The sequence below is a fragment of the Saccostrea echinata genome, unplaced genomic scaffold, assembly GCF_033153115.1.
Source record: "Saccostrea echinata isolate AGI-Se365-2 ecotype Australia unplaced genomic scaffold, CSIRO_AGI_Sech_v1 ptg000013l, whole genome shotgun sequence".
Taxonomy (NCBI): Eukaryota; Metazoa; Mollusca; class Bivalvia; order Ostreida; family Ostreidae; genus Saccostrea; species Saccostrea echinata.
The window spans coordinates 2729466-2756737 of NW_026889762.1; the positions used below are offsets into that span (position 1 = coordinate 2729466).

Below are 27272 nucleotides of genomic sequence, written 5' to 3' on the forward strand. Positions count from 1 at the left end.
AAAAGAATGTAATGTCTTACCTCTAAATCCAAAAATGGCCTCCAATAGTATACATGTAGAGTAACAATATACTTTCCTATTGTTGATGGAGTGAATGATATTTATAGACAGAAATCAATCTGTTGTTGAATTTCCTTATGCAATGTATTTTAAATCTGAGACTTTGTTCGTGTGCAGACAATGAAAGATAAGCAAGAGCAATATAGTATTTTGTATGACTGCAGACTCAGGACTTTAGAATAAATTGTTAGGTCTGAATTTTGTTCCCATTTGGCTAAAATCATTCAATCAGACTTTTTTGTCATCGTTTTTCACTGGTTGCAGAACAATTTCTTTAAGATAAATATTCATGAATATATATAAAAGCATTTAATCATTATTTTTTAAAAGATGTCGTCTCATTACTGCAACAGTGAGTACAAACAAATTGAGTAACGCACGTTAGCAAGTTATCAAAATTTGTTTGCACACACCGTTGCAGTTATGAGGCTACATTTTTCAAAAAATAATAATTCAATGCTTGTATTTACAATTTTAAACTCCTTGCCTTGACCACAAAAGTGATATATATTTTCTGTATTTTTCCTTCGAGTAAGTTACAATTAATGGAAGTGCCATTGCAACTGCTTCTGTTCAATGTGGGCGTGAATTTTGATTTCCGCTTATCACATTGCACTTGCACGGCGTTCAACGTTTGTGACGTCAAAATAAAGTGCATACTTTAACCTTCTGACCCCATGTCCGTGTTATGGTGATTTGAATACCGTCGCTTTTCACACACTTTATAAGCAAAATAAATATGGAATGTAAATACATGAATATGCAGATGACAAGTTAAAAAATTCTAAACAAAAAAATTTCCATACGGAATTTTGAAATCACTTAATTTTGTCGGGCTTTTGTATGTTTGTTTGTTTTGTATAACGAGACCCACGAAAATATTTCCCCTACTTAATATTAATATTTCAAACTACAGTATCCTGCCTTCTCCAACCACGTTGAAGAGCTTGTATGAAACTGTGTAGAAAAAGAATTTTACATCAGTACCCCCTCCTCTTGATTGAAACAGCGGAACTCCCATTCCTAAAACAACAAAAACAAAACATAACCAAATAAAAAAAAAAAAGAAAAAAGAAAACTGATTCACTGTCGTTATCTTTGATATGACCTTCAATGGAACCTCAATTAAAAATATTGATGTAATATAACTTTTATTTTCTCCCTGGACATCAAGCATTCAAACTGTTGGTTTGGTAAAAATAACAACAAAACGTTTACCTAAACGGTGACATTAGCTTTTTCTATACGTGTCTTCTCTTTACTTGTGCTTCCTATCAATATTGTTATTTTTAGTAATGCACAAGATTTGATATCATTCTATATTTGTCCATAAGCAATTCCCTTGTTTTGATATATGTTCATGACATTGTTGAAAATCTCGACATTAAATTAAGTTTTACCCCCAAAAAATAATTCTCGGGAATGTTTGTAATGACTGATCCTTTAATGTATTTTCTTTACATTTTCATGCATTCTTACTGTTAATTTCATAACTCTAGAAGTTTATATTTTTTTTATCATTTTTTTTTTATCATGATTCAGGATGACTCTTTTCATGACAGTTTTCGTTGTGTGGAACTATATTCTCTACGGTTTCCGAAACTTTTGTGAATCCAAAGAAATGTAGATGGCAATCGATGTTGTCCAGTTATAATACACTTTATCGATTTAATATTAACGTCTATATATCATTTGAGACTATCTTAAATAATTTTTCCTGAGGTTTCAAAAATCTGTAAATATCATATGGTATTAAAAATATAAATACATATATATTTACATTTTGTGTTCCTAAGATTGTGTCGAAATGTACACAAATTTTAATAAATTAAATTTAAATATTAACTTGTATTACTAGAAGTAAAAACTTATCCCTCCAAACTGAAAGAGAATCCATTAACCGAGGCGTAACAAGTTAAAGAATTTACAACAGAATATAACAGACTCGCTTTAACATATAAAATATAAATAATCTTAAATCCTATTCGATTTATATCAGAATATTTTGGTGGGATAAAAACAATTGATAACCAGAAAAGTTCCAAAAGTTCGAAAATATGGTGATCTTTATTTATGGTAATTAACAAGTCATTTTGTTTTAATAAACTTTGCCTAGGAATCGATGTAAAATGTATACCAACAGTAAATTTGGGGATATTTGGATAAGATAGCCAGAGTCGTATAAAGAAAATTTAATCGATTGCAATATACTTTATTTCCAATTTCATTGAAAATTGCATTTATTTGTGGAGATAATGAGCCATAACTACATTCTGCAATATTACATTCTGCGTTTACTTCAATGCAGACTGTAATAACGCAAAATGTAATAATCCAAAAAGTGTATTATTGCATTTCGCATTACATTGTATTGCATATAACAAAATATATTAACGGAAAGTGTAACAATCTCAGTTTATTACATTTTACGTTGTCATTACATTTTGCGTTGTACCACATCAGTACTCTCCAGAAACTACAGGATATGTAGAAACAATTTATCATTTAAATTTTTAATAAGAATTACTGTATGCCCTTGTAATATTGAAATTTGTTCATGACCTCCACTCAGTACACATTTATCACGTAACTGTCAGATCGGGTGACCAAACTAAATTAAGATAATATAATAGCTTAAATTCACAAAAATGAATTCATTTTAAAAAGGTATATTTTTGTGTACGTCTATATTTCTTTGATTGAAGGAACAAACTTCGTGATTCGTGAATGCTGAAGGATAACCTACGAGATCGAGAAATGTTTTGAAATAGGCGTTAGCAGAAGCTTTTATATTTCTAAAAACATTTCGAGAGCAAAGAGGCTATCCTGCACCATTCACGACTAGATTTTTTTCTATTCTACCAACAGCTTTAAATTACTGCTGATCGTTTGCTCTGTAGAGAAAAAAAAAATAAAATCATCATGTCGCGATTAGGCTGCTCCATTTAACACAAGACGGTCAACTTACTTTCGTTATATTCAAAATATCCTTTTATCATTTATAAATTCGTTTGTAACATATATTTATTAATTTTTATGAAAGTAAACTAGCCAAATCAGTTGTCTAATTTATAGCTTGATCAGTATAATTACGCAGTGTAAATGTTGCAGGGAAGTCCGTGGAATAGATCCATTTTGTTTCAAAAATTGACAAATCTACTGCTTAAGGCAAAATTCACTATTTAGGCTGCACAAAACGACGCATCGATGTGGTCTAAATAAGTATTAGATTCTAAAGAGAAATATAAATTTTACCTGCACAAGTTTGGTATGTGTTTCTGATCTGATATATTTTGATGACGTTAGTGATTTATTGGATAATAATGTCCGCGGCATTTCTTTGATGTCGCCAATAACTGTAGTAGAACCCTTGCAGCACCGCTAAACACTGCTTCGTTTATATTTACTCAGGCTTTTAAATCATTACCTGGGAGACAGCACGGTTATCAATAGACCAGGAAGATTGAAACATTGACAGCCATGTGGGGGAAAATCTACTTTTCAATAATACGTAAAGGCTTTATTTTCATTTTTTTTCTTTTGATGTATTATCGAACAAGTGCCACTAGATTTATCTTTACTTCTATATTTGATGTTGTCCTTATTTGTATTTTATGCATTTTCGGAGTTCGGTCACATGATGGTCTATGACCAAAAAATTTAGGCTCTGCTATTTACTTCTTAAACTCGGTTTCTGTACAGTTTTAAGTGTACCAAATGCTTGTTAAGGAGTTTGATACACGCAATCTGGTGAGTGCTACATTAATTCTTGGCTTTTTGATACGAACACAAGTGAACTATTTAAATTGAAGACTTTGTTTGTCGTAAACTCATACTCACCCACAATGGCTGATAAAAGGGGGTTAGCAGAAAAACACCAAACAAAGAACAAAAAAAAAAGTGCAGTTAGATTTAAAAGCGGCACTTGTGTCCGTCAGAAAAAAATCTATTGTATATGAGAAGGGTGCGGTAAAGAAACCTAGAACTAGCAGTTGAGATCACAACAGTAAATCGGAACAACATGACGAAATTGCTTGCGATCTTAGACAAATTCAAGACAGTCTTGAAAAAATTAGAGAGTCTATGGTTAAAGAAAAATCAGATGTTAAACTCATAGTCTCAGAAAGTTTGTTTGAATTAATTTTTTTTGTTTGTATGTTGTTTAACGTCCCTCTCGAGAATTTTTCACTCATATGGAGACGCCACCACTTGCCGGTGGAGAGCTGCAAATTTTGTCCTATACTCGGCACTTACGGCCATTGAGCAGTGAGGGATCTTTTTCGTGCCAGCACCTACTGCGACACGGGACCTCGGTTTATACGGTCTCATCCGAAGGACCGGTCTCCACGTCCCACAGTGGGATTCGAACCCGTGACGTAAGGATCAACTCCTAACTTCGCGACTCTAGAGCAGACGTTCTAACCACTGCGCCACTCGGGCGACTGTTTGAATTGAAAATGAAATGAAGGGTGAGATAAAAAGAAATGTTTGTTCGATTGTTTAACTTTCGAGAATTTTTCACTCGTATTGGGATGCCAACACTTGCCAGTTGAGGGCTGCAAATTTGACCTGTACTCGGCACGTAAGACCTTTGAACCAGCACCTACTGCGACACGGGACCTCGGTTTATACGGTCTTATCTGAAGGACCGGTCTCCACGTCCCGCAGTGGGATTAGAACTCACGACGTAAGGATCCACTCCTTACTCCGCGACTCTAGAGCAAACGCTCTAATCGCTGCGACACGCGGGCGACTAAAAAAGAAATAATCTTATAGATGAAACAAGCTTTTGAAAATAAAGTATTAAAACAAAGTAAAGAAAGAATTTTAGGAAAAATAAAGAAAACGAAAAGAATTCGAAACACAAACAAAAGAGTTTTCAGACGGATATAATCTTGATTTCCGCACTCTTCGAGACAAAAAACTCAGTGTACAGGCAAATGAAATAAGATCTCCGAAGGAACAACTAGAAAAATGTAAAATTATAGTAGGGTCAGCCCTTGCATATTAAGACCAGCAGTATTTCCGAAAGAGTAACATCAAATTCATAAACTGGACATACGAGAAAAATGAAACCCTTAGACAAAGGCTCTTCACAAAGCTTAAAGAATGGGTTGATGTTTATCTTGACCCCTCTGATGTCCTGGCTATCCATTAGATTCCGGAAGGAAATGGAAAAGAACCACGCCCTGTGATTGCACAATTCCGTAACAGCGACATGTACAACAAGGTTATCTTAAACAGAGTTTAAAACTCTAGAAGACATCTTCACCATGCATGACCATCTAACGCAGATGAATGTCAATCTAGTGCGTGACATAGCGATCCGCGATACATCTTGGGAAGAAGGTGTGTCGTACATTAAATTTAGGTCGCTGTGACCTTTAATTAAGATAATATGGCCAAAATTGGAAAAATCATGTCCTGTTCATAAATGAAAAACTAGTAGACCTAGAATCATCAAACTTTTCAATTAATGCATCTTAGGAAGAGGGTGTGTTGCATCCTACTTAGAGGTCATTGTGACCTCAATTCCAACAGATGTAAGAGTACTGCCGTAACATTATAAAAATAATTAATCAAGAAAATAGACATATTCATTATATATTTTACAGCAATTTTTAAAAAGTGTAATGTGTTCTTTGTGTCAATAATAAAAGAAATTCTAATTGTCCCATGGGTGTAAATATCAAGCAATGATCTTACAGTGTTTCAAGGAGAATGTTGATACCGAAAATTGCATTTCATTAAGGGATTAATCAAAGAGTTTAGTGTAAGGAAATTTCTGGTAGAGCATTTCTGATCATACAGGTGTTATCTATATCTCTTGGGAATTAGGCAGAGGAATCTAACCTCTTAATTGCAATTAATAGTATTTGACAAATTAAATAGTTCTTGTTGGCTAGCCATTACTTTCAAAATTTGGTGTAAATTAATTAAAACTAATTTCATATTGTATTATTTAGTTTTTTAAGTACATATTTCATATCTCAACAAATTGCAGAGTGCTATTACTCACTAAGATGACAATTTTACATTCTAAAGAATAAACATAATGATTAGTGTTTTGATGTTTTAGCAGACTGTAGCATAGTTCATAATTCATAAAATTGAAATAAAGAAAGATGCAGATGGGCATTTGTAATAATCTTACACAAGCAGTTCAGAAATATATGATGCATTATGTGTTCTAATTAATAACTATGCCGTAGGAGATGCACATCAAACATTAGGAATGGAAAAAAAATACTGAAATCTTTACATCAATGTTGACATGATTTTCTTTTTTTCATTCCAAACACTTTTTGACACTTTATGATATTTGAAATTAAAACTTGACGGGCGTACCTTGGCGGTGCACTTTGTGTGTAAAGTGTGCCAGTGTGTTGGTGAGTGTGTACATTTTCCCCTGTTTTTCTGTTATGTATTTTGATACTGAAAGTCCGGAAGATGATGCTTTTCATTTTCAATTTATTATTCTTAATCAGTTTTTAAAATGACTTCGAAATAAATAAATGACTCAATTATAATAGCAACAGTGAATTGTCAAGGTTTGGCAACAGGTATCGAGAGACAGGATGTTTTAAATTATTAAATAAGAAAACAGGTCATTCATCTATTTATTTTCATAATACTTACATTACATGTACAAAAAAAAGAACCTTACGTTTAATCACAATAGGGATATAAATGTATTTTCAACTTGCACAAGTCAAACTAAAGAGGGGTTTACATTTTCTTTAAAAGCAGTTTTGAATTCAGATTCAAAAGGAGAAACGGAATGGTAATGGTAGTGTATTAGCTCCCGATAAAATAAAGTTACTTTAATTTACATCTACAAACCGAACACTGATAATCCAGAGTTGGAAAGAAAAGCATTTTTAGAATTTGACAATGATGATTTTATATTATGTGATGATTTTAATCTGGCTCTTGACCCTTCAGTAGATACAGAAAACTATTATAGCACGACAACTTTTAGAAATTATGAATGATTTTCAAATACTTGACTACTTTAGGATTCTCAATCCAGATTTTAAAATGTTTACACGGAGAGAGAAAAATCAACTAAAAATAAGGTCGATGAGATTATATTATAATTTTTGAGAGTATATGTAATTTGGTTTAAAATTTAGCACTTAAATTAGGATAAGATCAGACCACTGTTGTTAAAAATGTAACACCCTTTAGGATAGGAAAAGGTATTTGGAAATTTAACAAATTTCTACTAACAGGTAAAAGAAGCAGAAGTTTGTTTCACACCATTATGAAAAAAAGAGAGATTTTCTTACAGAAAAAAAAAATCAAGAAACAGAAGGGATTTCTTGTACATCTGTATTATTATGGGGTTTCTATCTGAACAGATTTATATCCAAAGAGACTGTCGACAGAGGAATCCTTGCACCCTATCTGTCACTTCTTTGTACACAAATTCTTGCAATTATGATTTAAAAAAATAAAAACATTTAAGGAATTGTAACCATAAGAACATAAAATACTCCAAAATGCAGATTATACCTGGCTTGTCCTTGATGGTTCACCTGAATAACTTTTTTTCAGCATTGGATACTTTTGATTTAACAGTTTACAGGACTTATAATTTACAGCTCAAAAACTAAAATTAAAACTAATAAATTATGCTTAAACTAAATGATATAAATTCTGTACTCAAGTTTTTCATTATTTTCGCTGGAAACTTGAATTTGTTCGCACAACTTTTACTTCATTGTAACTAACTTTTCAGTAGATTTAGATAAAATTATTGATATATTGTATATGAACTAAAAAAAGCGGGCTTCATATTTTAGCGGCTTTGGCGCAGACGATGCGCTAATTCATGAATACCGCTAAGAAATTATTTATGTATACAGTACACTGCACGGACATGTGTAGCGCTAATTCAAGATTACGCCAACAACTCCATACCCAGTGACTGCGCTTAATTTTGAATTCGCCAATTTACACGTACAGTGTAATGTACACGCACAGTATGATATATTGTTCAAGTTCCAAAAATAAAGCATAAATTCGATAATGGAAGAGTCACAGTTCTGAAAACATAAGTTCTGCCAAAAACTTAACTATCTTTTTATACTTTTACAAAACCCTAGTAAAGAAGCAATACTATTACTAAACCTAGAAATCTTCTAGTTTAAATGGAAATCAAAATGTGACAAAGCTCAAAAAAATATTTATTTACAAGGAGGATTAGAAATGGTAGACAAAATCAGCTTTTGGGTGACTCTGGATTAAAAGGCTTACGAAAATCAATCAATCATGCTTTGATTTTTTGGTGGTAAATTGATATTACATATTGTTTTACGTTTTTTTTTTATTTTGGTATAGAGTTTGTGTCTTGTTATAATAATAAAAAAACAACAATGATTTTGGGAAAGCTGTGTTTAATTCATGGCTTGTTTTATGGAAACAATAATAACAAGTCATATATGAAAACTATGTATCGGATTTTACCTGTCTTGTACAAATCTTATTAAAAAAAGATTTTGAAAGTAGATTTCATCTGTCTAATGTTCGCCTTATGCAATACAACAGTATTATTTGTGCTATATCCAGGTATTTATAAATAATGTCTTTTAATAAATCATCTGTCAGGAGGGAGTGTATCCCCTCAATTCCTTTTTATTTTGAAAATAAATATTATGCACTAAAATAATTTATAGACATATGAATAACAACAATGTTACTTCTAGATTAATATCTAGATGAAACTAGGAACTATCGTTTCTTTAGAATCTTTTATTTGTGTTCGAAATGTTCTTAAATTTTGTTTTTAGAACAACTATGGATTCTTCTGTGCAATGGTTACAGTACAGAATCCTTCATACATGTATAATCCTTTCAGTCAATTGCTATTTGAAGAACACAGTTTTTATACAGTGATCATTGTAATTCTTGCAAACAGAAGATGGAAACGACGTAACTTGTATTTTTGAATTGCTTAAAAAATCTCTTCATTGTGGAGTAAACTTAGTATGCACATATTCATGAAAACTTCTAAGAGAGTTGAGTTTTACACATGTTGTAATATTTATGGTAAGGCTCCATAATCTTTTCCTATTAGGATGGTACAGTAGCTCGATCGGTAAAGAGCTTGCTCCTTGATCGGAAGGTTGTTGGTTCAAACCCCGGCCGCGACTTGATAAAAAAGGTAGCAACTGTTCCTTCGCCAAGCGCTCGAAACTTTGAAGTGAAAGTTGCTGATTGTCTCATGAGACCTTAAAAACCGAGCCCACGTGTCACGGCGGACAATGACACGATACAGATCTCTCACTGCTCAATCGTCTTGAGTGCCGAATCAAGATCTAAATTTGAAGCCCTACACCGGTGTATAGTTACATCTATATAAATGAAAAATTCTCGAACGGGACGTACAATAACATTTGATCAATCAATCATTGCTAACATTGTGGTAAATTCTATTATTTTATTTACAAAAAAATATATTTTGTCCTTTCTGAAACAGAACAAATACTTATGATTTCTGGACAGCGACATCAATTAACTGATAATTACAAAATAGAAAAATGCTTATCAATTCAAAAAAAGATTGATTGATTGATTGTATGTTGTTTTACGTCCCATTCGAGAATTTTACACTCATATAGAGACGTCACCATATACCGGTGAAGGGCTTCAAATTTTGACCTTTACTCGGCACTCAGGGCCATTGAGCAGTGAGGGATCTTTATCGTGCCAACGCCTGCTGTGACACGGGGCCTCGGTTTTTAAGGTCTCATCCGAAGGACCCGCAACTTTCACTTCAAAGTGCCGAGTGCATTGCGAAGGAACAGTTGCTACCTATTTTTAATCGACTTAGGTCTGTCGCGGCCGAGATTCAAACTCACGACCTCCCAATCGCGCTCTACTGACTGAGCTACCGTGAACGGTTTCAAAAAAAAAAAAAAAAAGAAAAGAAGAAGAATAAGTTTGCAATATGTACATTATTGTATTGTCCGCAAATTCTTCATACAAAATAAGTGTAAAATCAGTACTTTTATCCTGGATACTTTATTTTCAAAACTTCTGGGAAATGTGTTTACAATGTAATATGAAGATAACAAACAGTATTCAATCTCGAAAGTCTAATGAAACGATACAAATTCGGAGCACAGCAAACACGGACCTCAAAATTTAGAGATGTGATCAGGTGCCATGGAGTAGTGAGCAACCGATCACACCCGCTGATTTTACAGATGCACAGATATAAAGAAGGGTTTATTTCTTATGTAAAAAAAACCTTCATTATTATTTAAATCCCATCCTCCTCTTAAATTATGCGTCATAGAATCCAATAGAATAAGTGCTCTCGGCTACTTTATTCCATCTGATATTATAAGCAACTGTCGATTATAAATTATCTGTAGCTTAAAAAAAATCATCTTAACATATCTAAAAGATATAAAATTACTTTGTTGGATAACCATGAATTAACATAAGTATTTGAAATCCAAATAACTATTAAGTCTTATTTCATTTCGAAAATGTACACCCCTAAATTCTTTTTCACTATTTTGAAGAATCGTGCTTTTGCGTTAACAACCATGATCGTTCTTGTAACGTGTAGAATCATGTGCGTGAAGGATCGTTTGTAGAATTTCCTTGGAGAATCGTACGGAATCCTTCGTGCAACGCTATCGTCCGTGTATGTTCTCAACAATAACCTTGCAGCCACTGTATGCACCAGCCCTTCTCTCCAGTCTTTTATCAAATATCTAGGTAAACTAACAATCCAGCACTTTCTGGGTATTTAACCGTTGTAACTTATGTTGAAAGGAAATTTTTAGAGGGATTGATGTGGAAATTCACATTTTATGTCAACCCTCTGTGTCTGTCTGGAAAACATTCAACATTGAACATTACTGTCGAATGGTGGGTGCTAGGGTTTTCATATTTCACGTGTGTATATCTTGTGACAAGACCTTTCTAAGGGAACAAACATATCTGATCTTTTGGCCTTGGAACATGGTCTACATTTACAAAAATTCACCAAACTTTAACCGTGGCCATAATTTTCAAACGGTTGCTGGTATGGCTATATTTCGACGTGTGTTCCCTCTGATCTGGACTTCGACCTTGGCCATAACGGTGGAACAGCGGGCGCCAGGGCTCTCATATATCTTCTGTTTATTCTTTGTGACAAGACCTTTCCCTGGGTACCAATATTTTTTACCTCATGATTTTAACGTTTGGTTTGACCCTCATTAAAAAATCTTTAAAATTATCTATAACCTTTGAACCTGTGGTACCATACAGGAGTATTAGTGATTCACAAACACATTTCTTTCTTTTATCTACTCTTATTCAGATTTCTTAAAATGCACATAATAAAACAAACTTATAACGAAGTGCCAGAACTGTACGATTTTGCTATGCTATACACAAAATTCATTACTTCAGTTAAGTTCACAAAAAAATTTAAAGCCACTAGAAATGAAAATAACTTCACTTTAAGCGTCAATTTATAAGAAGCATGATCGTTGCAAGCATGTTTTACTGAGATATACTGCGCATAATAGATGTATTTTTATCTTCAAAATACATAATTTATATTTTAAAAATTTTCTTGATAACCAAACAAAATCTTTTTTTTTTTGAGTGAAAGGTCCTCCAACTGACACCTCCAGTACATCACTAGTCATGCCTTCGGGTTTTTTCCAGTAACATATTTTACTTGAATTCACTAATAATACTTAATCTTGTTTCACTTAATTTAAGATGTAACTATTTCTGTGGTTATTACCAATTATGCAAATTCACTTAGTAAATTTATTTTTTCTAGGTAAACAGTTTCCTTAAATTTCCCAATGGACCCGCGGTTTAGCGCACAAGATGTCCTGCGCTGTGACCTTTGTGAGACTCCTGTTCCTCCAATGTACTGTGACTTTTGTCATGTCAAACTCTGTAAGGCCTGTGTAGGGGAGCATCTCTCTGATTTATCTAAAGACCATAAAGTGGTGCCATACAAACAAAAGGGAACTACACCTAAATATCCAAGATGTTCAACCCATGTAGGAAAAATTTGCGATCTTCACTGTGAGCATTGTGATGTACCTGTTTGTTCGCTTTGTCTTTCATCAAACTTTCACAAAAGACGTAATTTATTGAATTTACTGGAGGTAAAGAAATCCAAAGAAAATGCCATAGAAAAAGATGTCCACGAATTAATTAATTCCGTATACCCTAAATATGAAGAAATTTTAGTAGAGATAGGGAGAGAGAAAACAAAGAGTGAAAAACATTATGAGAAATTGACAACAGCTGTCACCAAACAAGGAGAGGACTGGCACAGAAAAATTAATATCATTGTCAACAAACAAAAATCTGAAATTGATGAAATGAAAACTAAACACTTGGCTCTTCTAAATAAACAAGAAACGGAAATTAAACAAATCACTTCTGATATAAAACAGTGCATGAATGATTTCAAGAACATACTGGGTTTAAATGATGTCTCCCTAACATTTGGATACAAATCCAGGAATGCTGAGTTTAGAAGATTATATCCTAAAGTCAATGTATCATTACCAAGTTTCTCTCGTCATCAGATCAACACAGAACAAATCATTCAAATGTTTGGTTCACTGTCAGCATTATCCATTACAACAGAAGAACATGACTACCCAGTGAAGACACCAAAACCTGTATCCTGCTCTCCAGTCAAACCACTGCTTGATGAACCAGAGCTCATCACCACCTTAGACACTGGGAATAATAGTCTACTGTACAGTGTTAACTGTCTCAGTGATGAAGAAATCTGGACATGTGGAGATGACAAATTCATTAGACGCTACAACCATCAAGGCAGACTTCTGAAGTCAATCCAAACCAAGTCAGGGAACAGACCACGTGACATAGCAGTGACAAGGAGTGGAGATCTAGTTTATACTGACCCTAACACAAAAACTGTTAACATAGTGAAGAATAAACAGATACAGGAAGTGATCAGACTACAGGGGTGGACACCTTACAATGTCTGTAGTACCTCCTCTGGTGACCTCCTGGTTACCATGGGCAGTGATGAAGAACAAACAAAAGTTGTCTGTTACTCTGGCTCCAAAGAGAAACAAAGCATTCAGTTTGATAGTGAAGGTAAACCTCTGTATTCATCTGATTACTTTAAATACATCAGTGAGAACAGGAACCTGGATATCTGTGTGGCTGACAGAAAAGCGGGTGCAGTAGTGGTGGTTAATCAGGCAGGAAAACTCCGATTTAGATACACTGGTGATCAACCTATTACCACGGGATCATTCGTTCCACGCGGCATCACAACAGACAGCCAGAGTCAGATCCTGACAGCAGACAGCTACAACCACTGTATCCACATCCTAGATCAGCACGGACAGTTCCTCCGTTACATTGATAACTGTGATTTGTACTTCCCATGGGGTTTATGTGCGGACACCAGAGACAACCTCTTTGTAGTTGAGTGTAAGAGCAGTAAAGTGAAGAAAATAAAATACATGTAAACAATGTTTATAACTAGATGTGTCAGTGATAGAGGTTTGATTCTGATGACAGAGGAAACTTATAATGCTTTGAAGTGTGTCATTTTTTTTTACCTTTTCCGATACTATATGTTTTATTTCAATTGTTCTGTCAAAAACCTGGGAGAGTTTGATTACTTTTCGTTTTCTAGTAATCATAGTGGACAGAGCTTCTTTACCAAAACTTGGGAAAATCTGAACTGCAATCTAATTCTAATGTTGTATACGGAATAGAGTGTACCCTTTGTTGGCTTATTTATGTCGGTTAAACCAAGGGTTCAATTTTTAACAGAATATCGGGGCATAGATTTCAAATTAAGAAATAGAAGGAGGGGGCAGCAGCTTCTGTACAAGCATTTTAATTTACCTGGTCATTCTATTTTGTCAATGAAAGATAGAACTCTAGAGAAGACGTGCCATCATACTAATAGCCCATCACTGAGTACACCTTTCCGTAGACAACGAGAAGATGTGTTCATGTTTTTCTTCACCCTACTACTATAGTCCTGCTGGACACGACATTAATGGTGACGTATTTATAGTTAATAATGAGAACCTTAAATCACTTATTATAAAAGGGCAAAATTTAGTGTGGGAAACGCGATCTTTCAACTAGCGTACTAATTTCAAAAATATTATGAATTCTGTGAAACATTACACCAGACGATAGGCCAAATATGAAAAAAAAACCTTGACACTTTGTTCAAAATGGATTAAAAGTATCAGATCGATGTTGAAATCTCGCATTAAGCGATTGAGGGGGAATATGAAAACCATTTATCCTACTGTCTTCCACAATGCAGAAGTGAAACAAGAATAAGATAGATTACAAGATCAGTATGTACTGGTCCCAGCTGACAAAGCAGGTTACAATATTTGCTTTGTAAGGCTCATTACTGGTTATGTTTTTTATAGGAACTACGATTTTATTTTGCAAGTGGCAATCCTACTTATACCCATAACTCAATTTCAAAGCTTTCATAACTCTTTTTCAATACCATATGTCAGTCTTAAATATTTTTAAGATTCCCAACAATCAAAATGAATTTAAATTACCATACTTATACCGGATTCCAAAACTCTATAAAATCCTTGCAAAGATACATAGTTGGTTCGAGTAATTGTTCTACCAAACCTCTTTCTTTACGCCTCACTAAAATATTTACAGAGTGAAGGGAAACTTAAGGAGTACTGTACAGCAGTGTATCCGAAAAGTGGTGTAAATTATATGTGGATACTTAACAAATCCAAGAAGCTTTTAGAAAATTTGAAATCACAAAATTTTACAAAAATTTATAACATCAAAACGCATGACTTTTCAGCACATAATGCAACCATTGCCCTCGTCTTTTTGACGTCATAGATAGCTGATTTTTCAATAAAAAATGGAACTTCTAAATATACTTACCTTGTCATTGGTCATTTTCAAACATTTTTTTGTTAAAAAAACATTCTGATTGTACACAAAAGTACTCTGAAGTTGAAATAAAAAAGATGTTTGAGTTTCTGATTGACAATATCTATGTAGTTTTTGAGATCAGATATTTCAACAATCTGTTGGAATTTCCATGGGTACCAATTGCTCCTCTTTATTAGCAGATCTCTTTTTGTACTCATATGAAGCAGAATTCATTCAAAACCTTCTTCATGCAAAGAAGAAAATATTCGTTTTTGTCTTCAACTCAACATTAAGATATATCGAAGACGTATTACCAATAAATAGTTCCTTCCAATCATATGTTCTTTCGATATATCCCAGTGAAGTTGAAATAAAAGATACTATAGAATCTGACACGTCTGTTTCAATTTTTGGATTGTTTACTAGAAAAGCACGTTTATGGTAACCTAACAACAAAACTTTATGATAGATAATTGTTAGGCCATTATTTATACACTGAATTGTCGAGGGATTTTTCCATTATTTTCCGATCATAACAAGGAGCACACGGTGGGTGTGACCGGTTGGCAGGGGATGCTCACTCCTCCATGGCACCTTATCCCACCTCTGATGTTTTTCGAGGTCCGTGTTTGCTTACTCTCGATTTCTATTGTTTTGATGGACTTTGGGCTTGGATGCTTTTCTCCATATTTCATCTAACCAGTATGTATCTGTTTACGATGTGTAATAAAGTTTCCGAAAATTTTGAAGTTAAAGCTCAAAGGGGAAGTCAAGGTAAAAAAAAAAATATGACACAGATGAACGTCTCTCTTCCCAGTCTGTACCACTGTATGAAGTTTGAGGAAAACGTCTTGAATATTTTCTTTGAACAAAGGTGAATGCAAAGTTTGAAGAATGTAGAGGTGAGAGAACAGAAGAAAGGATAGAAAGAGGATCAGAAAGTGGACGAAAAATACTACGTACGATATCCCCTGGCGGCCATAAAAAGTAATGTTTGAAAAATTCATGCTTTTGATGTCCGCTGTTAAATACCCCGTAGAGCTGACTTTACATGTACAAATAGTGTTTTCACAATAATTGAAATTAAAATTAAAATTCCCCACGATAAATTAATTGATTGATTGTTGTTTTACGTACCATTCGATAATTTTTCGCTCATATAGAGACTTCATCATATTCCACTGAAAGGCCCCAAATTTAGACCTTTACTTGGCACTCAGGGTCATTGATCATTGAGGGTTCTTTATCGTGCCAACGCGTACCAGGACAGGGGCTTCGTTTTTTAAGGTCTCATCCGAAGGACCCGCAACATTCACGTCAAAGTGCCGAGCACTTGGCGAAGGAACAGTTGCTACCTCTTTTTTATTGACTTGGGTCAGTCGCGGCAGTGATTCGAACCCAGGACCGGCGCCTTCCGATCACGAAGCAATAGCTCTACGGACTGAGCTAACCTGACTGTACCACGTCAATTTTCAGTCCAGGCTTTTTGACATCATTGACATCTGCTTTTTTAAATAAAAATAGAACTCGTAAATTTACTTACCTTGTCATTAAGCAATTGGAAAACTATTTTGTTAAAATACATTTTTACACAAGTACTCTAAAATTGATATTTAAAAAATAACGTGCTTGAGTTTCTGATCGACAATTTCTTTGTAGTTTTTGGAGACCAGATCTACCTTACAATCTGTCGAATTTCCCATTTTACCAAATGCGCCCCGTTATAAGCAGACCTATTTTTGTATTCATATGAAGCAGAATTCTTTCAACACTTTACACGTGAGAAGAAGAAAACACTTGCTGTGGCCTTCAACTCGACATTTAGATATATCAATGGCGTATTATCAATTAGCAATGATTACTTCAATTGATATGTCGACTCGATATATCCCAATGAGCTTGAAATAAAAGATATCACAGAGTCTGACACATCGGTTTCATATTTGGATATTTTTACTAGACAAATGCGTCAATGGTATAACCTTATAACAAAACTTTATGATAAACGTGATAACTTTTCTATTGTCAACTTCTGTTATTTATGCAGCAGCATACCCATATCTCCTGCATATGGGATTTACATGTATGTCTCCCAGTTGATTAGATACGCAGTAACATGCTCTACTCACATTGTACAATAATTTTCTAAAACGATGCATGCTATTGCCAAAAAAGTTTATGAAGAAGCAAGAATATCAGCATTATCGTTTAAAGTCATCATGTCGCAGGTTCCATGGTCGATACAATGACCTTATCAGCAAATACATTCTTCATGAAATCGATTGCTGACTTGCGTTTTCCATACTAATTGTTAGGCCTTTATTTACACACTGAATTGTCTTTGGATTTTTTACTTCGTTTTTTCTCGATTATGACAAGGAACCCACGGCGGATGTTACCGGTCGACAGAGGATGCTTGCTTGTCTATGGCACCTGCTCACACTTCTGATGATGTTTTAGAGGTTCTTATTTGTATTTTTTAAATGGAGTTTTTTGCATGATTACTGTTCTGCATCTCCATATTTCATATATCAGGACTTCAAAGCTTGTGTATCATTTGGAAATTAAAGCAATCAATATTATGAGATAGACTTTGAAAACTATTTAATTTGTTTTGAACAAACTTTATTGTATAATAAATAGAAAGAAATTGGATACAAGTTCTAACAAGTTGGAAACATTTTTTTTACTGAATAATGAAATGATTATAATGATAGTCGAAGGAATTAATTACATTTGTATGAAAATAAGAAAATAGAAACTGTTCTTGTTTGTTAGACTCATTAAGTTTATTGTATTTTAGGGGAGCTGGGAATTAATTCTGAAAGTGGAAATCCAACTTATATCAAAAGCTCCCTTTAAAAAGAGGAAAATTCTTTAACTCTCTACAACTTACTGAACTGTGACGCAACATACACTTAAGGTCAAGATCTAGTAAATGAAAGGTGCCTACAGATTTCTCAAATTTGAGAAATAAATTTCTTTAATGGTGCTTTATAACTTTAGCTTGGTCAGATAAGGTGTTTCGGTGCATAATTTGTAGATGAACAAGACGAAAAATCGTATTTTAAACTGTCATTTTCAATGGAAATTAAGAAAACTAGTCATGAATACGGGAGTTTTTTTCCGTATCAGACAAAGAAATGCATCCAGATTGCCTACAGTCTCTCAGAAAACGATAATTTGTATGTTCTTGGCCTCTTCTTTAAAATAATATTAAATTGGATATAGGTATCGGGATTACTTTTCACATGATTTCAAATTGAATTCTATGAAAGTATTTTATTTTCTACAAAATTCTACTAGAGCCGAAAAGTACGGGAAAAAGAAAGTTAAAATTGATTAAGCCGTCATAATGGATCTAGCACCGAAAAGTTAGTCTGAAGTCATTTACTAGATCTTGACCTTAATGTTCATGTCATAGAAATATGACGTTACCTTTTCCTCGCAAGCACTTTATAGCTAGGTACAAGTTTCTCTAAAACTTAGCGTAAATAATTATGACGTAATATTTTAATAAATTTATGACTTTTCTTATTTTATGAGATTTTAGCAAGTATAAATTAGAAGGAAATTGGCATTAAATTGAAGATTAAATTTACTTTTGAAAGTGCGTGAAAATGCGTGATTGCGGGGAAACGGTATATGCGTGATTTTGCGTTAGAAATACATGTAGGAAATGGTATATGCGTTAAAATGCGTGACTGTGGGGAAGAGGGTTAAAATGATATGTCATTTTTAAATATATTTAATATTCCCAACAATCAAATTGAATTTAAATTGCGATCCATATGCTGGACATTTTATGTACATAAAAATCTTTACAAAAAAAGATACATAGCGGGTTTCAGTATTTGTTCTACCAAGCCTCTTTCTTTACTCCTCACTAAAATATTGACGGAAATGAAGGAGAAAGTTCAGGAGTACTGTACAACAGTATATTCGAGAAGTGATGTCAATCAGATGTGGATACTAAAAACCTCCAAGGAACTCTAAGAAAATTTGAAATCACAAATTTTACCGAAATCAATAACATCAAAACTTTTTTCAACTTTTTATACAATTATTCCCCACGATAAATTAAATTCCAGTCTTTTTGACATCATAGACAGCTGCTTTATTCAATAAAAATGTAACTCGTAAATTTACTAACTTTGTCATAGGTCATTTAAAAAATTTTTTTGTTAAAATATTTTTTTATGAATATTTTTCTAGCAAAAGACGTCGTTAATAGTAACCAAAGAACAAAACTTTATGAGTTTTAGTTTTTGAATATCTACATTAACTTATGTTAAAAAAATAGTGATAAACCTTTTACACATGAAAGTGTAAGTAAATCTTATATGCCATATCAAACATTTTGCAATGACTATCAGTACATGTTTTTTAATCAAACCTGGTCATAAAATAATCTGATCAGTTACAATTTCAGATTATTATAACTGTCATTTTTGTTTCAAAATTCTAATACACATACACATTCGATTACATTTTAATTCATGAATGTAATAGATAGTTTTGCGATTTATGCAAATTATTATTCATTAATTAGTTAATATACCCCCCCCCCCCAAAACCCCGTAAATCTTTACCTTCAGTTTTTTCTCAAACAATATTAGCTTATGTTTCATTATAAAGACTGCAGAAAATAAATGTGAAACATGAATTCAAATTTCTGTGAATTATTGTAGAATTTTCACCCGGGCTTAAACACAGATGACAGCCATGCTGGAAAATGCCCTCTAACAGAATATCCAACTGATGGCCAGTTGGATCTTTAAATATCCTACTAGTGATGGTTGAATCGATAAAATATACGTAGACTACTAACAATGGGTAACGTCATTGAAGTTTTTTAAACAGGACTAACCATTGTTATGAGGTGGGTAGAACTATAGTGAAAATGTGACTTCAGTCTAGTCGAACTATTGGTAGTTCGATTTAACCATAGTCCTGATAGTTTCAGCTATTGTTACTATTGCTCGTGATCTAAATCACCCTCCACTCTGTTATGCTTTATTCACCATTTGCTGCGTGCTGAGGTGATGGGTGAAGAAAGAGATGGGTTATTTTGGTACAGAAGTCAGTCTATTCTCCTCAGACTGAAGTTCTTATATCCTGGACTTTAGTTTTGTAATCTCTTCTTTAGCTATTACTTTCTTTGTGTCCTGGTCCGAGTTTCCGTTTTTCAGCATACCACTTTAACTTCCTGTTAAGTCTCTCTATCTCCTCATTATATTTGTCTTTTAACCTCTATAGTACATTAAAGAATACATGCAATTTGATATCATAGGTAACATAAAGTAATTTTCATAAAAAAAGACTAAGTAATCTTTAATTTCTTATAATAATGTTTAATTTTTCAAAGTAAATTTGAACAATTGTTATGTCAATCGCTGAAAGAAATGTTCAGTTGAAGGCAGTGAGAGAGGTTAGAACAGAATTTTCTGATAATCAAGAAAGATCATTTATCATTAGATTTTAGAAAATACATATATTCATGTCTTGTTACTTTCCCTAATATAAATACCGGTCGTGTATTTTCATCCACCGGGTATTTTCTCCTATTTTTTTTTATATGAAATCCCTTAATCAATCTACACGTGTTCGAGTGTGTACATGTAACACTGTGCACAACAAAGCACAAAACACTTTTAATATAACTGGACATCCCAGCCTCCTAATTTTGTATTCTTGTAGTCCTAAATATAGTGCCACTTCATATTTCTGGATTTCAGATGAAACCACATCTCAAGGTCGTGTAGAATAGTATAAAAGCACCAATTAACACTGGTAAATTATATCTTAATATGTTTATTTGCATATAATTATTATATAAATATTGACCTTTACCTTCAGTCATTTAAATCAATATGTGAGGGACTGGTTATAAGTAGACCAGGAAGATTGAAAAACCAGGTAAGCTATGAAAACCTATTAGGATCAATACTAGTATATATATGGAGAAAAAAATTAGGCCTTTCAAAAAGGCGTTATTTCGCCTTTTCGAAAGGCGTCATTACGCCTTTCCAAGAGGCGTAATTACCTCTTTCAAAAAGGGGTTATTATATCTTTCAAAAAGGCGTTATTACGCTTTTCCAAAGGCGTTATTACGCCTTTTCAAAAGGCGTTATTACGTCTTTTCAAAAGGCGTTATTACGCCTTTCCAAAAGGCGTTATTATGCCTTTTGAAGAGTTGTTATTATGCCTTTGAGAGGCCCATGAATTTGAAGGGGGGAGGGACAGCCTCTTAAAAAATTGACAAGTAGCCCCCCTCCCCCGGCCTGTTTGAAAAGGCGTTTTGTGCAAAAATGGAAATTTGTTATTTTATACTAATAAATATATGAAAGATTGAATCAAAGCCATCTTTATTTATGCAATACTGTATAGGGGATTAATTTCACGGGTTGTAATTTTCACGGTTTTCTCTCCTCTGACACGATCGCGGTTTGTTGAATTCGCGGAATTGGTATATAATAACAGTTACCTTCCTTGTCCATATCCGTTTAATTTATTAATAGCATAGCTAGAGCGGCATTAATCAGCGTTATGTATTCACTTCAGGAACAACAGGGTAGGTTTATAAAAAAAATAGTTAGATTCAATAATTACTTGACGATTAATTAAAACAAGTGCAGTTATTAAAAGTCCTTGATTATAAACGTCGAATGACTTTCCTATATGCTATTACGATGAGTGCATGTACACCCCGAGATCTTCTTTCCAAAGGGATAATACATCGCGGCGAAAAACCACTGGACGGTAATAAATGTGTTAATGTATGTCGACGAAATAATATCCTTCCACATCTTCAGCAAGTTCGATAGTTATTTGAGTGATTTTTTAAAATCAAAATGTCGATAAAAACTATTACGCATAATAATGCAGGTAACAAATACACGAGGTAACATTAGTTACGCACAGGTAATCAAAACCCATGACCCACGTGTTTGGATTGACGAAACATGTAACGTTGGCTATTAAAACAGCTTTTTGACAAACACATGATATTATCTGCTGATTTGAATTAAAAAAGCGTGATAATTAAAATAATTGAAGGACAAGTACTACTCGTAATTACTGAAATGACCATGTACTGCACGTAAAAATACCTACCGTAGTCTATTTCCAAATTTCCAAATAAAACATGGAGGTTATTGAAAACTTATTCACTGTTTCTTGAATTCACGGATTTATTAACACCGTGAATATAGCGAATATTAACACCGCGAGTTATTTTCCCCCTATACAGAATTTAAAGGTATTTTCTATTTTCTTGCACATCTCGCAGATAACTGTTTGCATGCGTATTTCGAGAAATCAACACTCTACTACAGGACATAGGCAGATGCAGCTTGGGGCTTCAATGACCATGTATTAAAAATTCATGTCAAAGAGCTAGGTTCACTTTATGCATAAATTGGCCCTGTCCTTATATCAATTAATCGACTATCAACCTCTATTCCATTTCATATATCAAAATAAAGTAGAGACTTAGTGCTTTCATTTCCCATCACAAAATTTCTTTTTGAGAATCCAGGTTTTGGAAAACAAGCTTTGGGAAAATGCAATGTTCTTGAATTTTGCGGAAAACATGTGTATTTGACTACCTTCAGCAAAGAATTAAAATATGAGCACAGCCCACGATCCAAAAATTAAAACATGTTTTGTGATCTCCAGAAACTGATCTATCATTATTTAATTGCATATTTTGGATCAGAGGTTGTGCTCTATATGTAATATTGAAAAAATACCTCAACTTTTGGCCATTTTTAAGGGAATTTACAGGATATGGGAAAAATGATGCATTTTATGACGTCATAATGCATTGACTAGAGAGAAAATTACGTCATGTTCAATAGATACACGGTCACCAAGGGTCCAAGTTATAAATACTACATTTTCAACCAAAACTGGGTAGTTTTGATTTTTCAGAAATTCTCAGGGCAAAAAAAGGCCGTAATTGGCTCTTGCTCTTTGAAAATGTTTTCCTTTCGTTTATGGAAAAAAGCAGGCAAACTATTTGCATGGGTATAATGAGCAAACAGCCTTCAACCAAATTTGTGAAATCCATGACCCTTGGTAGAGGTGCCTGGCATCAGAGAAGGACTAAGTTGGTTTATCAAAAATATATATCACACATTTAAAAATCTTTCTTCTGAAAATCTAATTACAATGTTTAAATTATTTTTGAAAAATTAGCCTTATATTTAATTTCGAATTTCAAGTTTCAGTAGCCCACGGGGTGGGTTAACTTAGTCATGTATTGAAAATAAAAAACGTAATAACGCCATTTGGAAAAGCGTAATAACGCCTTTTGGAAAGGCGTAATAACGCCTTTTAGAAAGTAGCAATAACGCCTTTAAAAAAGGTGTAATAACGCCTTTTGAAAAGGTGTAATAACGCCTTTTGAAAAGGCGTAGTAACGCCTTCTAGAAAGGCGTAATTGCGCCTTTTTTCGCGTTGTAATGCCTTTTCAAAAGGCGTTATAACACCTTTTTTTCGCGTTATTACGCCTTTTCGAAAGGCGTTCTAACGCCTTTTAATTTTTTTCTCAATAGATTGATCCTAATAGGCTTTCGTAGTAAACAACACACTGCCATGTTGGAATAACGACTTGTGTAGAATTCGTAAGAGCCTTGTTTGTTTGTTTTTTTCGTTTTTGTTTTTGTTTTTTTTTTTTATCAGACGATTTTTCTTTAAAATGCAATGAAATTGTTTTCCTCTCTTTTGATTTTGTCCTGAATTTGTCCCGATATTTGAAAAAGATTTGGAAAGAGGCCGGGGGGGGGGGCACCAATGTACTTCTTTAGTGCATGAGTAGATTTGCCCTTGTGGATTTGACAGTAGGGTTTTTTTTACTTGAGTCCTCTAGTAGAAAATATTTTTTTTGTTTCACTTAATGGAGAGGATTAGTTTATAGCCGAGTATAGGTCTAAATTTATAGCCCTCCACCGGCAAGTGGTCGATATGAGTGATAAATTCTCGAAAGGGACGTCAAACAAACAAAGCATTAATTTATAAGTAAAAACGATTTTTTTTTTCTAGGTAAACAGTTTCCTTAATTTTCTCAATGGACCAGCGAATCAGCGCCCAAGATGTCCTGCGCTGTGACCTGTGTGAGACTCCAGTTCCTCCAATGTACTGTGACTTTTGTCATGTCAAACTCTGTAAGGCCTGTGTAGGGGAGCATCTCTCTGATTTATCTAAAGAGCATAAAGTAGTGCCATTCAAACAAAAAGGAACTACCCCTAAATATCCGAGATGTCCAACCCATGTTGGAAAACTTTGTGAACTTCACTGTGAGGAATGTGACCTTCCTGTTTGTTCACTCTGTCTTTCATCCAACTTCCACAAAGGACATAATTTATTAAATTTACTGGAGGTAAATAAATCCAAAAAAGAGGCCATAGAAAAAGATGTTGAGGAATTGTTAAATTCAATATGCCCTAAATATGAAGAAATTTCAGCAGAGATACATGAAGAAAAAGCAGGCCTGGATAAGCCTTATGAGAAACTGACAACAGCTGTCATCAAACAAGGAGAAGACTGGCACAGAGAAATTAACATCATTGTCAACAGACAAAAATCTGAAATTGATGAGATGAAATCCAAACACGTAGCAGCTCTAAATAAACAGGAATATGAAGTCAAACAGATTACTTCTGATGTAAAACAAAGTATTCTTGATCTCAAGAAAATATTGGATTCCAATGATGTTTCTCTAACCTCTTCATACAAATCCAGGAACGCTGAATTCAGAAATATGCCTCGTAAAGTCATCGTTGCATTACCAACTTTCTATCCTCATCAGATCAACACAGACAAACTTTATAAAAAGTTTGGTTCTCTGTCAGCATTATCGATTGCAACAGAAGAATATGGCTGCACAATGAACAGAGGAGAATCTGTATCCCGTCAAATTAAACCACTGCTTGATAAACCAGAGCTTATCACCGCCATTAACACTGGATCTGACGGACTAAAAAGTGTTACCTGTCTCAGTGATGAAGAAATCTGGACATGTGGAGATGACAAAATCATGAAACTCTACAACCTTCAGAGCAAACTACTGAGGTCAATTGAAACCAATGCTGGAAACATACCACGTGACATAGCAATGACAAGGAGTGGAGATTTAGTTTATACTGACTCTGATACAAGAACTGTTAACATACATGTAGCTAAGAATAAACAGATACAGGTAATAATCAGACTACAGGGATGGATACCACAATATGTCTGTAGCACCTCCTCTGGTGACCTCCTGGTTACCATGAACAGTGAAAATGAAACACAATCAAAAGTAGTCCGTTACTCTGGCTCCACAGAGAAACAAACCATTCAGTTCGATAGTGAAGTTAAACCTCTGTATTCATCTGGTTTCTACAGTAAATACATCACTGAGAACAGGAACCTAAATATCTGTGTGGCTGACTATGGAGCCCATGCAGTAGTGGTGGTTAATCAGACAGGAAAACTCCGATTTAGATACACTGGTCATAACTCTTCTACCAAGAGATCATTCCGTCCACGTGGCATCACAACAGACAGTCAGAGTCAGATCTTGATAGCAGACAGTGTCAACGACTGTATCCACATCCTAGATCAGGACGGAAAGTTCCTCCGTTTCATTGATAACTGTAATCTCCAGCAACCATGTGGTTTATGTGTGGACACTAGAGACAACCTCTTTGCAGCTGAGTGTCGCTGCGGTAACGTGAAGAAAATCAAGTACATGAAAACAAGTTTGAAGGCCTAGTGTCCCTATGCCCTAAATTTCATCCTCAGAAATTAAAAATTTCCAACATTGATTTAAATCGCCAATAAAAAAACCCTTTATATTCCAATGAAAAAAAGTTGAAAGAACAAAGTGAGGCTCTCTTCCTCATAAATAAATTTTGAATCATGTATATTATGAAATGAAGAAAATGTTACACAGTAAAAAAGAATAAAAGTTTTGTAAATATTTATACAGTACTACATGAGTGTTTGTCGAGGAAGAGGTGTGCGTACTATATATTGTCATGTACACTTATAAAACATTTTGTATTATAGCTAGGTCATTTGTTCTTCTTATGATCTTAGGTTCAAGCCTTCTTTACATCTTTGTGCAGAATTTATTCGAATTTTTTACAAACTGTATTCTAATATGACAATCTTGATAGAAAATGTTTTGGTAAATTTAAAAAAAAAAATAAATATAGTCTTGTTCTGTTGCCCTCTTACAAATACCGATCAGGTTTTTACATCCAATGGATATTTTAACCTTTATTTTATACAAAAGCCCTTAATCAATCTACACGGGTTCGAAAGGGTAACGTTTTAAATCGATCTGTATAATCAAAGATTTCTTAAAGAGCAGGCTCTTCCATAGCTATAACGTACAGATTAATAATAAAATGTTTTACGTAAATAACCAAACAAGTAATCCTTAAAAATATAAATAAAATCAGAAAATTCTCTTTATTTGTTAAAGCGAAGGTCAATTGTTGCAACCATTGCAATTATAATAAATTTATATACTATAATCAGCTTAGACGTGTTATTTTTTTCTGCAATGTGGCAATCGTTAATCCCCGTATAACGAAGAAAATATTTTATATCTTAATTAAAAAAAAAACAAAAGCAACAACAACAACAACAAAAATTTAATAAAACAATTCATTTTTTAAAGATTCGACCTCAATAGTTATTTTTTTTTATCAATTATGTATGAAGCTAATCTACTAAACAGCTCCGAAATTAAATCTAAATAAATCTTCTGTTTCAACGGAAGACCTACTATTTCTTTGCAACAAGCTTAACTATATTTCAGATTAAGGTGTTTTATCTGAATGAACAACAAATTATTCTTAGGTTTCTTTTCCTTTAAGATCTTCATGTCTTGTGAGCACAGGAATGCACACTTTTAATATTACAAGACATCCCAGCCTCCTAATTTTGTATTCTTGTAGTCCTAAATATGGTGCAGCTTCAGATTTCTGTTCCACTTTGATATTTAGTTTTTCTTTATATTCTTCACTTGGTCCTTACTTCTTGATTTCAATGTGCTATGTGTCCAATTTCTATTTAGGCATAAATATGCAAGATAAATTTACCAAAAAAAAAAAAAAAAAAAAAAAAAAAAAAAAAAAAAAAAACACTGTTTTACGAGTATGAATATCAAAAACTGATCCTTGCCAAGGAGCATCAGATATCTACAATATTAAGTATGAGGGTTGTCCATGACGGTTCGTAGTCAAATGCTCTTGTTTTCTTAATAATGACCACACTGTCAAATAATGTTTACGATATTTTTTGTC

At 33.7% G+C, this 27272-nt stretch overlaps 1 protein-coding gene across 1 annotated transcript; it reads left to right on the top strand.

The window, feature by feature from the left end:
* Positions 1-11859: 11859 nt before the first annotated feature.
* Positions 11860-26101, top strand: LOC133186351 (uncharacterized). The gene is made up of 3 exons (XM_061321605.1): positions 11860-13502; positions 22201-22228; positions 24024-26101. Exons 1-3 carry the CDS (start codon positions 11886-11888, stop codon positions 25727-25729), a joined length of 3351 nt encoding a protein of 1116 aa, XP_061177589.1. The 5' UTR covers positions 11860-11885; the 3' UTR covers positions 25730-26101.
* The last annotated feature ends 1171 nt before the right edge of the window (positions 26102-27272 follow it).